The sequence below is a fragment of the Onychomys torridus genome, chromosome 23 (genome assembly GCF_903995425.1).
Source record: "Onychomys torridus chromosome 23, mOncTor1.1, whole genome shotgun sequence".
Taxonomy (NCBI): Eukaryota; Metazoa; Chordata; class Mammalia; order Rodentia; family Cricetidae; genus Onychomys; species Onychomys torridus.
Genome location: NC_050465.1, coordinates 8581205 through 8593452, shown reverse-complemented (window position 1 = coordinate 8593452; position 12248 = coordinate 8581205). Strand labels below are relative to the sequence as shown.

General features: G+C 52.2%; 1 protein-coding gene across 1 annotated transcript in view; it reads left to right on the top strand.

Annotated features, from left to right (window-relative positions):
- Positions 1 to 12248, top strand: part of Ankmy1 (ankyrin repeat and MYND domain containing 1) — a 53660-nt gene that overhangs the window by 35985 nt on the left and 5427 nt on the right. Inside the window, exons 15-16 of the mRNA XM_036173064.1 lie at positions 3490 to 3565; positions 4321 to 4481. Of these exons, the coding sequence (XP_036028957.1) occupies positions 3490 to 3565; positions 4321 to 4481 (237 nt within the window). The remainder of the gene's footprint in view (positions 1 to 3489; positions 3566 to 4320; positions 4482 to 12248) is intronic.

Genomic DNA, 12248 nt, shown 5'->3' with positions numbered 1-12248 from the left:
GCAAGTGGTTCAAAGATTGATTATACAAGGTGTAAGGGAACGATTAGTCAACAAAATCCAGTAAGTTCCATGCAAACAGACCATAGTATTGAATGTTAAACTGGGGCCTGCTTTTCCTGTTGCCAACTCAGGGAAGCAGGAAGTTCACTCCAGGCTGGCATAGCCAAGAAAGCCCCAACAGGAGGTCTTTCCTTCCAGAAATCACAGATGCCAGCAGTCTTCATGCTGTCTTTAGCTGCCTGCTTCCAAGGCTGGGCTCTAGACTGAGTGCACTTTCCATGTGCCTGAAGATAGACTCTACTGTTGCACCTAGCCTCCCTTGTGGGGCACAGAGAGGTACAGCCTCAATTTCAGTGTTGATGGGCATCCTGGGACTCTGACCACCTCGTCCCGTTGGTAGGGCCAGATTCCATGCCAGGAGAGGCAAGCTGGGAAGACCTCATTACTCGGCGCTGGGTACTCAGTTCCTAATGTGAGGGTGTCACTAGGGAGATGTGTGCCACCGTCTCCACCAGCTCCAGGACCTTAGCTCATAATTACTTGGAGGAAAAGCCGTTTAACAGAGAGCCAGCCCCAAATCTCTCTCAGGGATGCAACTGAGACTGGCCTGATGGGGTCCTCCGTGCTCCTGGAGGTTTGGAGGGCTATTGTGAACAGAGTGACAGCCCTGTTGGAGGGACAGGAGAGACAGCTGTGGCCAGCTGCTAGCGAGTGAGTAGTGGCTGAAAAGCAAACAGCCAACACGGGGCTGGGGCTATCCCTGCCGCAGCCCTGACTGTCAGCCTTTCGAGTAAGTTCTGCCAGGAGGGAGCACTGTTGGAAACCGGGGGCAACCAACCAGCAAAGAACTGAACGGCCAGGTGTGGTCAGGAAAGAGCTCTGCTCAAGCCACCACCACCCTGTGGCGACCACGGAATCCCTGAGGCTGCACGGAGCAGCAGAGTACTAGGAGCAGGGGAGAGCAGATGCGGCGGTTACTTTTCCACTGCGACCAAAATCCTGGTGAGAGCAACTTCAGGGAGGCAGAGATTTAATCTGATTCATAGTTTAAAGGGGGAATATAATCCACTGTGATGGCAAGGCATGGTGGCAGGAGTCCTGTGCAGCAGCTGGTCACATGGCATCTGCAGTCAGGAAGTAGAGAGAGGTTAATGTTGATGCTCCACTTGTTTTCTCCTCTTTATTCATTGGTGGACCACAGCTTAGGGGATGGTACCGCCCACATCGGGGGTGGGTCTTCCTGTGTCAGCTAAACCTGTCTGTCTCTTTGGTGATTCTAAACTCTGCTGCTTGCTTGTCAAGACTAACAATCATGAGTCTACCCATTGTCAACTTGACCTCTAGACACATCACTCTTTATTTTAGTTGTATTCGTTTTTTTTATTATATTTAGGTAGTGTGCGTGTGTGTGTGTGTGTGTGTGTGTGTGTGTGTGTGTTTAAGTGTGTCACACATGTGGAAGTCAAGGCAGCTTGCAAGAATCAAGAATCAGTCCTCCCCTTTGACCATATGGGTTCCAGAGGTTGAAGTCAGTTCTTGCTGTCACTAGAGATTCACTCTCATAGTGCATGGGGTGAACATCCCCATTCTAAAAGGGAGGACCAAAGAGAGTGTGGTGGTTTGGATGACAATGGCCCCCGTAGGCTCATGTGTTTGAATGCTTGGCCTTCAGATGGTTGAACCATTTGGGAAGGGTTAAGGGGTGTTGCCTTGTTGGAGAAGGTATGACGCTGGGGCAGGCTTTGAGGTTTTCAAAAGTCCATGCCATTCCCAGTTAGCTGTCTCAGGCTTTGTGGACCAAGATGTAAACTCTCAGCTACTGCTCCAGCAGCCATGCCTGCCTGCCTGATGCCATGCTCTCTGCCATGATGGCCACGAATCTAACCCTCTGGAACTGTGAGCCCCAAATGAACTCTTCTATGGGTTGCCTTGGTCATGTTGTCTTATCACAGCAAGTAGAAAAGCAACAAAGGGGCTGGAGAGATGGCTCAGAGGTTAAGAACACTGACTGTTCTTCCAGAGGTCCTGAGTTCAATTCCCAGCAACCACATGGTGGCTCACAACCATCTGTAATGAGATCTGGTACCCTCTTCTGGTGTTCAGACACACAAACAGAACACTGTATACATAATAAATAAATCTTAAAAAAAAAAAAAAAAAGAAAGAAAAGAAAAGCAATGAAGGCAGACAGCAAGAGGAGGTTGGTGTAAAGCAGACCAAATCTCAACAAGACAAACACTAAACCTACAGCCCCACGTCTAAACATCTGGGGATTTTCGAGAATTATACAGACTCTGAAAGCTTTGGCTAGCCCCATGTCGAGGTCTGCTGCGCACACACAGTCTCTCTTGTGCCAGCTCTGATTTCCTCACTGAACTTTCTGCTCTCTCCCCCTGTTGATCTGAATAAGAACAGCGAACAGGGACCATGCCACAGCCCAAGTGCCATGCTTGTCTTCTGCCAGAGAAATGTCTACATTAGGAATTCAGCCTCCCCCACTTTCTGAAGACATGGGCAGAAGGAAGCTGGATTCTTTGCCGGAACGTACCCTGAATGGACTCTCAAGAGAGTCTCAAGAGAGTCCTGATCTTCTCAGAAACTTCATGAGCTGAGTGGCCACAGTCTGTGTTCCTTTCTTCAGGCATTCTGGTTTTCCAGACTCCCACCAGAATGGCCCGCTGAGCTCTGTTTGCAGCAGTTTAGGACTTGTCTATCCTGCCGCTTCAGACTCTTCCATATTCCTCCCACATACCAGTTCCTCCACATGACCGGATTTATCACAGCGACAGCCTCACCCCTTGGCACCAGTTTTCTGGGTTAGCTGCTTTTCTTGTTGCGACGACAAAACACCTGACACATGCCACTTAAAGGAGAAAGCATTTATTTTGGTTTACAGTTCAAGAGGGAAGTTGTGCTGACAGACACTGAGGTCGCCTTAGAGCCTCAGTCCAGCAGCAGAGAGACGAAAGCTGACACTCAGCTCATGTCTTCCTTTTTATTTAGTCTGGGCCCCTATCACACAGGGTGGTGCCACCTACATTCGGGGTTGGTCGAGCCATGTCGGTTAAACCTGTCTGGAAACGCCCTCACTGACATACTCAGAAGAGGTCTGTCTCCTAGGTGATTTTTAAATCACCAAAGCTGACAAGATTCCCCACCGCTGTTGACGTCACAGATTTAGGTTTCTGAGCAAGTGACAACTGGCCTCTGGAAAAGAGCAGGGAAAAGTAATCAGGGCTTCAGAGACAAATGGGAGGTCACCAGGGCGACTCCTTGGGAGAGTCCGCGAACTGGGCGAGGCTGCCTGGTAGCCTTTAGTGGTGTAGCAAGGCAAGTCCTGAGCAGAAGTGGCTGGTGAAGGTGAGGTCTAGGCAGGGGCTGCAGGTGGGTAAGCTCTATGCAGGTGCAGGTGATCGCCGCAGGTGAGGGCACCTCCCTGAGCTGCAGCACCCCCCTGACCACAAGGTGCTAACTCCGATCTCTTTGCAGTAGAGCTGTCCCCTAGCCACAGGCTGAAGAAGAGGACCTCCAGCCTGCCGAAGAGCTCGGCCACAGCAAAGCAGCCGTGAGTGCTACAGGCTGGCCCTACTGCCCCTGCAGGGCCACCTTCTCTCTCTGTCCCCAGTAGCAGAGCCTTGGCCAGGCAGCCTAGCACACAGACACAGGCTCCAGCCAAGCAAGGCTCCCAGATGAGGTCTCAGGACTCAGCGAGCTGGGTTGTCTGGGAGGGGCACACTTGAGCTCCACATCCTCAGGAGGGTGGCCACCTCCCATGGCAGAGCACAGCCCACCCAGCTCAACCACTGTTTTTCCATGAAGTCCCTGCCATCCTCTTTCAGGGTGTTTCTGTGGCAGAGGCGTCTCTGTAGTCACCTGTGTACCCTCTGGGAAGGACCTGTGCATATTTGTGGGAACATCTGCACCGTTAATCCCGAGGGACAGGGCAGGGATAGAGAGGGTGCAGGGGAGCATCTCCTCTGGAAATGGAGGAAGCTGGTGTTGAGTTTCATCCCAGACACAAGCTCTGAGGTCTACCCTTAAGTAGTTGACTCATCACAGCAGTGCCTCTCACAACCCATTTCCCCCAGCTTGTAAGCACCCCTGGTCGCCATGTTGGATGCATAGCATTTGCTTGAGCAGCCTTTACAGAGTCTGTGGTGGGCCTAAAGGCAGTGTGTATTAACTGCTCACAGTTGCCATGTGGAGACCATTTTGGGTGAGGACGTCAGTGGTGGCTGCTCTGCCTGGTGGGATGTGCCGGCATGACTGTCTTAGGAGCTCAGGTGTGGGCGCAGACCTGACCTTGGGATTCCGTTACAGCCTTGCCTTTTACAAGTTTTGCTACCAGTGCGGTCGTTCCATTGGGGTCCGCCTCACACCCTGTCCCCGCTGCTATGGGATCCTGACCTGCAGCAAGTACTGCAAGACCAAGGCCTGGACTGACTTCCATAAGAAGGACTGCAATGACATCATGATCATGAGTAGGTTGGGTGCCATGTTGGGATGGGCTGGCAAGGGGGCCTACTACCGATTCCCAGGACAAAGATGCAGCCCTGGGGAGTGGGTGGGGGAGAGAATCACCATCATCCTTGAAAGCTCTTTAGTTTCATGATACTTTCCCAGAATTTACAGCCGGGACTAAATGGGTAGTGTGTGTGTGTGTGTGTGTGTGTGTGTGTGTGTGTGTGTGTGTGGTGTGGGTGGGTGTATGTATGGGGGTGGTGTGTGTGTGTGTGTGTGTGGTGTGGGTGGGTGTATGTATGGGGGTGGTGTGTGTGTGTGTGTGTGTGTGTAGTGTGGGTGGGTTTATGTATGGGGGTAGTGTGTGTGTGTGTGTGTGTGTGTGTGTGTGGTGTATATATGGGGGTGGTGTGTGTGTGTGTGTGTGTGTGTGTGTGTGTGTATGTGGGGTGTATGTATGGGGGTGGTGTGTGTGTGTGTGTGTGTGTGTGTGTGTGTGTGTAGTGTGGGTGGGTTTATGTATGGGGGTAGTGTGTGTGTGTGTGGTGTATATATGGGGGTGGTGTGTGTATGTGTGTGTATGTGTGTGTGTATGTGGGGTGTATATATGGGGGTGGTGTGTGTATGTGTGTGTGGTGTATATATGGGGGTGGTGTGTGTGTGTGTGTGTGTGTGTGTGTGTGTGTGTGTGTGTGTGTGTGTGTGGTGTGGGTGGGTGTATGTATGGGGGTGGTGTGTGTGTGTGTGTGTGTGTGTGTGTGTGTGTGTGTGTGTGTGGTGTGGGTGTGTGCATGTGTGTCTTGAGGGGGTAGAATGGGAAGGATAGAGCACGGAGACATCCTGAGTCTTCATCTGTGGTGACATCACCATACATGGCCACTTCCTGGAAAGTGGGCATGTAACTTCCTTGCAGAGCTAAGACATGAGTGCCAGCGGGGGTTGCTGTCACTGGGGCATCTGCTAGTCACACGTAGGACAAGATGGAACTTAACATAGGGGCTGCTTTGGAGTGTCACCTACAGTCCCCTTAGAACTTCTAGCCATGTGGGTCTGCACAGGTGTCTGCTTCTATAAATGACCTCCCTGATCCTCCCCAGACTCTATGCCCATCCCCTCCATCCTTCTCCCTGGCTCTCCTACAGTGGTGACAGGCCTTTCCATATTGCAGCATTGGTATTCTAGGGCCACTGTCCACTGTCCGGGCTTGGTACCTGCCAAGTGATTGGGCTACTCCTCTATAAAATCAGGACTTCCGGCAACAGGTTTCCTCAGTGGGGTTTACCCAGAATCTGGTGACAGCCTTTGCCTTGCAGGTCTTGAGGGAGTTGTCTTTGAAGGGTGGCTGTAGCCGACACTTCCTTTTGCTGTAGGCAGTACCGGGCAAACACAGAGAAGTTGACTGCAGGCCCTAGCTGAGTGAGCTGGGGGATCTCCTCACCCCCTGTAGAGCGGGGGAGGCCCAGGGAGAGAGACACTGTGGTCTAGGTAGCAAGGCTTAGTGGTCACGGCTCCTGGGCCTGGCCTCCTAGGGACAGTCAAGCTCATCTACCCCTTGAGTCTCTTGCTCAGGCCCAACAGTTGGACTGCCATACTCCTCTCTCTACCTCCTTTTATCCATCCAGTGCCCCGTTTGGAAGAGGAGAGTTGGAGGGAGGTAGACTCCCCGTGAGGGGGCAGTGCTTGGTGCTGAGCCTGGGCAGGAGCCTAGGGTTGTGCCCTCTGCTGGCCTCATGCAAGAAATGTCTGTGCTACTGCAACTGCATGTCACAAGCTGCATGTCACAGCAGTCTTGTCCTCCTGACTTGGCAATAAAGTGACCTTTGGTGTGTTTCCAAGTCTGTGTCCTGGGTCGAGTCTCAGCTGGTTATGCCTACCTTGTTGGTCTCTCATAAGGCCTGTGCTGTACTGTGCTCAGTATTTCAGGAAAGGAGAAGGGCTAGTAGACAGGCAGGTCAAGGGTCAGAACTCTGCTAGAGAGCTGACTGCAGGACAGTGGCAGCTCCTGGCTCATGCTGGCACTGACTGCCCCAGCTGTAGGTATCTCCTGGTCCCAAGGAAGAGCCATTCTCTGCTGTCCAGGTTCCTTCCATGGACTCCAACCCCCTACGGGGTCCAGGGTGCTCCTGTAGTGCATTAGTTGCATGTCTGCCATGTGCTAGGCTTGTGCTGGGGCCACAGTGGAAGTCACAGGGACTGATGGGGGTAAAGGGACGGGACTAGAGCAAGGTGGTGTGGCCAGGGGTGGCAAGTCCGCCCCTGAGAATCAGACCCGCTTCCAGGGTCAGGGAGAAGGCAGGCAGGCAGCGAGGGCTGCAGCATGGCCACTTGCCTGAGGGGAGACAGGCCTAGGGGTGTCTGGGGGAGGGAGTGGAGCGGAGAGCAGACTAAGCAAGCGCAGGACTGGGGAAGAGGTGGGGAAGGGGCTGCAGAGCCCAGGAGGATTAGGGAAGACCACAGCTGGCCAGCCTTTCTCCTGGCAGCAACACAGCAATACTGCGGCCTGGGTTTTGATTTCTACTCCAAGGTGGAGCTTCATAGAGGTGTATGTATGAAGGTGAGGATGACCATAGAGGAACGAGCTGTTCCTTCATGGAACTCAGCCACAGGTGGCTTTCCACGGGGTTGGGGGGGGGGGCGGGAGGGGGCTCCTGTCTGGAGCTTTGTCCCCTAGCACTGGTCAGTTGTCACCATTGGTGAGCTAGCTCCTTGTTCCAGAGTGCTAATATTGGTGGGCCTTACGGGTTGGGGTGCTGGTGCCCATGTCAGCAGCTGGGTGTGCAAGAACATCCCACCTCTACTCCATTAGCAAGGAAGAAGCTTCTACACTTCCTATGTAAAGCAAATGCAAGTGACAGTTACCCTGACACCAGAAAAGGCCAAGGTCCTCCCTTGTGTGCCCACACTTCTCCAGACATGTAGGGACTAGCCAGACATGCACACACATGCATATACACAAGTAAGGGCATTCCGCTGTTCCAAACAAGGCTGTAGGCACCTATGTTTGTGTTTTTCTACAACATTTCCTCCAAGTGAAAACCCTACCATGTTTTACTGTCTAAAATATGTGCTAATTGTTCTTTTATCTTGTATGAATGTTTTGCCTACATGAATTTACACACACACACACACACACACACACACACACAACACATATTTATGCATACACACACACACACACACACACACACACACACACACACACACACACACACACACACCACATGCTTGGCTGATAACTGTGGAGGCCAGAAGAGGGCACCTGATCTCCTGGAATTGGAATTGCAGATGGTTGTGAGCTGCCGTGTGACTGCTGGGTATTGAACCTGGGTCTTCTGGAAGAGCAGAAAATTGACTCTTAACTGCTGAGCCAGTTTTCTAGTCACCCCAGATGCTTTGTTTAAAAGGAGATAATAGTGACAACCATCTTAATCTCAGTGTCCATTCCAAACATTTTGGAGAAGATATTTAATCTGTGGATGCACAAAGAATACAACCATGCATGCATACACACAACAGTAAACATCACCTAAAGCTTGTTTTCTAATGTGCTGGTCCCATAATTTCAAAATCAGTCTTGGAGGTTGGCTGGAGTGCCAGACTGTAACTCAGGCCATTTTGTCCTTCAGCCTACAAAGGGTCTCACACACACATGCACACACTCACTGGGCTTTTAACACTACCGTTGGCTTCCAGGAAGCATTCCCTGTGTTCCGAAGTGTGGTCTCAGAGGTTATGGTGGTCTAGCAGAGGTGGGGGACACAGAGTGGTCTTGTGTGGCATCTGTCCATGTTGGTGTGATGTTTGTGTTCTTTAACCTTTCTTACACCCTCTGACACGGAGAATTCTGTGGCACCATGACTCTTCTTTCTGGCTCACCTGGAAAGCAGCTTCTTGCAGCCTGACCTGTACCACATCAAGCTTCTATTACTCTGTCAGATCCTGACAGGCCGAGGGAGCGGTCTCCTGATGAGACCGCAAGCAGGGGTGACTTGACCCAGCTGTCTAGAGCTATTTGAGTATGTCACTGTGTGATCGACTCATGATTTCAGCATCTGCCTAGCACTGAAAGGTCCCGAGTCTTCCCTAAGATGGTCAGTGGTGGCTGGTTTTCATGTCTCTCCCTGTTGGGACTCTGTCTCTTGTTGGGACTCTGCAGCTGACTAGTTTGGGGAGAGACAGTGGGGGAACCTGGAAGTTCTGAGCCCCCCAGGTTTGATGTGAGGCTACCCTTCTGTCATTTTCTGCACATGGGATTCGCTGATGCTCCTCTCTGGCTTCCACATCACATCTTACCTGTGGAAGTCGGCTTATCTCTGCCTTCAAAAGCAAAGCCCAGTGGAGCCCCGTCCCTCTCCTCCCTTCCTACACCAATGTTCCTGGCTTCTCTGTCCACGCCTTGGACAAACCCTCCTGGCCTTACTGCTCTGGGGCCTTGTGGCCTCTCTGCCATTCTAGCACATGCCCACCCAGACATGCTGGCCCTTGTGGCTCCTTGTACTGCCCACCTCCGTGGAGTGGCTTTCACTGGGTCCCCTGTCTGTGGCCTTTTCTGCTAGCCACAGACTCAGAGATGTATGTTCTCTTCTGGATCAACTCTGTTGTGAGCCCACACCCTTTGGGTCATAGGCCGTGGTGGCCTGGTCCCTGGGCCTCAGGGACCCATATTCCAGTACACCCAGTTACATTTGCTGTGTGTTGGTGGAGATAAGGATTGAGGGTGAAAGGGGTAGGGCGGGGCAGTGCATACATGGATGGGGTTGCTCATTAGAGCAAGGAGAGGCCTCCTGGCCTTGGGCATATATTCTAAAAAAGCCCCTCTTAGCTGGGAAAGTTGTCTCTAGGAAGCAGAGATGAGATACTAGGCGAGGGATGGGGCTGGAAACCCAGGAGGGTCTTGTACTTAAGCTCTTTCCAGGAGCGGCTCCTCCCTATCCTCTCAGGGCCTTGGCAATCCCTTCAGAACTGTTAACTTTCTCATGGGACTAGGTAGCTTGTACTCCAGAGCAATTGGAGGCCTGAGCTACCACGCCAGGGAACAGAGAAAAAGGGAGGACATTCTAAAGTGGCCATGTCCCAGGCTGCTGCCTCTCCGGCCTGCAGAGGTGAGAGGTGGCACCCAAAGCTGGTGTTTATAGCAGAGCCTCCTTCCTCCTCACCCTCGGCAGGGCTGCTGGCTCCAGGGCTGTTGGGCTGTTTGTGATCCAAGTGGTTATTCTGGGGCAGGTGGTCTGTAAGAGCTGTGGGTCGCTTGGAACATGTAGGACAGGAGCTCATACGTGGATGAGTCGGTGGGCCTTCTCTACCAGATACCTGCTGTCGTCTACTGGAACCCCAGCCCAGCCCAGCCCTCTCTAAGGGAAGGCCAAGCGCTTGTCCCAGCATCTCGGAATCCATCCTGTGGCTCCGGCCACCGGCACTTTTTCTACCTTAGGGGCCTCCTGCATAGTACTGAGACCATTGGATGAGCCGTCTGTGCTGTCCCAAGGGGCAGGACAGCAGGGGAAAGAGATGCCGCAGACCCCAACAGATGCTCTGTTCTGTCTCTGGTGCTCTCTAGCTGCCTGTGCCCTGGCTACTCAGCTGCCAAGCCTTCACCTTGAGACTAAATTCCATCCCTGCTGGGGGTGTGTTTCTTCTCTTGTTCTAGGGCTGGCCCCCTCCCCGCCCCCAGAAAGGTAACCCATTCAGGCAGGCAGACCTAGGGTAGTCACAGCTCCCCTGGACCTGTACTTCCTGGGGGGACCCCAGTGGGCTGAGGCAGCATGGGCTCAGGATTCAGTTGAGGGCCCAGCTTGCTTATAGAGTACATGTGCCTCCATCAGGTACCCCAAAGTCAGGGAAGGTGCTGAGGATTCTCATGAGCAGAGTGGAGCCGACTCTCTGGGCTCTAAGTTGTCCCGATGGTTTCCAGCTGCTGCTAGGAACTTGAATGTGTAAGGACACAGTGCTCCCCACTCTGCTGCAGCCCATGTGCTCTTGTTCCTGAAGATTCGGGGACCAGCTGCTGAGATGAGGAGGACAAAGGGGAGAGACTGATAGACTTGATGAGGCAGAGGCACCTTGGGAGAGAGGGGGAGCCCTTTCTCTGGAGGCCCACCCTCCCAGGGGGGTTCTTAGGCCATCCTGGAGGTGGCAATGTCTGTGGGACCCAGTATCTCCACCCCTGTCCCCCTAGAATTCCCTTCTCAGTGCTCACCTGGAATTTTTGGGTTCTCTTTTGGGCTAGACTCAGCTGCGCCATCCTTTGTGTCTGGGTAAAGGTGCCTTGCCGCCCACCTGAGCCCTCAGAGGCCCACAGAGAATGAGGCTAAGGTTACGAGGCAGGATGGTGAGATGTGGGGTATGGCAAATGAGCAGACAGTGCCTTTAGAGAACACACAGACTCAGTGTGGGAATGCGGACAGAGGGTTTTAGGGTGAAGAGCCAGGAAGTGATGTATGTAATGGCCCTGGCCAGTAAGCGGGATACAGACAAGTGGTGTCTGAAGGGCTCTGAAGGAGGCAAGACCTGGCAGGCTATGGACACAAAGGGATTTTTTTGGCTCCACATAGACTAGGAAGTCAATAGGGAATAGAGAGAGAGGGCAGGGTCTGGGAGATGGGGCTAGAGTCTAGCTGAAGACCAGCAAGGATGGGTACCTCTTTTCAGCACCCTCCTACATCCGGCCTTTTGGGAGAGTGGGCTGATGCCAGAGTCCATGGCCAGGTGACCATCCATAGTTTGGGAGGAGAGGCAAAAGAGCTGTGGATGGACCTGAGAGGGTCTCAGATAGCAACAGAGAGGGTAGCTTGGGTCGTGATGGAGATGGAAGCCTAAAACATGGGTGTCAGGGTTCCCTGTGGAAGTTTGGGGACCTCTGTGTTCTCTGGAGAGGGTGAAGTGGGTAGCTAGGGTCTGTGCTACAGGCGATGCAGCTGAGGCCAGGGCTGTGGCTTCCCTTGCTTGCTCATTCCCTTTGAAGCCTGGGAAGGACATCCGGTTCCCTCTGTTTTCCTGCAGGTCCTGGCTCCTCAAGACTGTGAAGCCAGGAGACCATTTCTGGCCCTACTGCTTATGGGAGGGCATAATTTGCCCACTGTGTTCTCCTGGCCTTGTTGAGTAGCTGGATGTGTATGCTTTCGCTAATTCCTGGGCTCTCCTGTGTTCTTACCCATGTCGGTTCTTACCTGGCTATGGCTACTGTCTTCATGGCTCTAGTTTGCAATAGTTTTAAATAGAAAATGGGACACCTCTACACCTCAGCAGTCTTTGTTCTTAGACACAGCTTTGGCTCTCAGGGTCTTTTGTACTTCCATGTGAATTTTAGGATTGTCCTATGAAAGATATTATTGGGATTTTGATGGGGATTACACTGAATCTGTAGATTGTTTTGGATGGTATCAACATTTTGGCAGTATTAATTTCCCCAATCCAGATCATGATATATTTACTTTATTTACTTATGGCTTTTTAAACTTGTTTGTCAATGTTTTCTAGTTTCTAGTGTTTCTCACCTCCTTGGTTATATTTATTTCTAAGTATTTTAATTTTCATGTTATTACAGATGTGATTGTATCCTTAGCTCCTCCTCCTCCTCCTCCTCCTCCTCCTCCTCCTCCTCCTCCCCCCCTGCTTTCCCTTGTCCCACCCACCCTGCTTTCCTTCTTGGCTCTGAGAATCAAACCCAGAGCTTTGCATATGTGAGACCAGCGCTCTACTTCTACACTCTATCCCTAGACAAAGCCTTGCTATATAGCCTAGTCTGGCCTTGAACGTTATCCTCCTGCCTCAGCTCCTGAGTGCTGGGA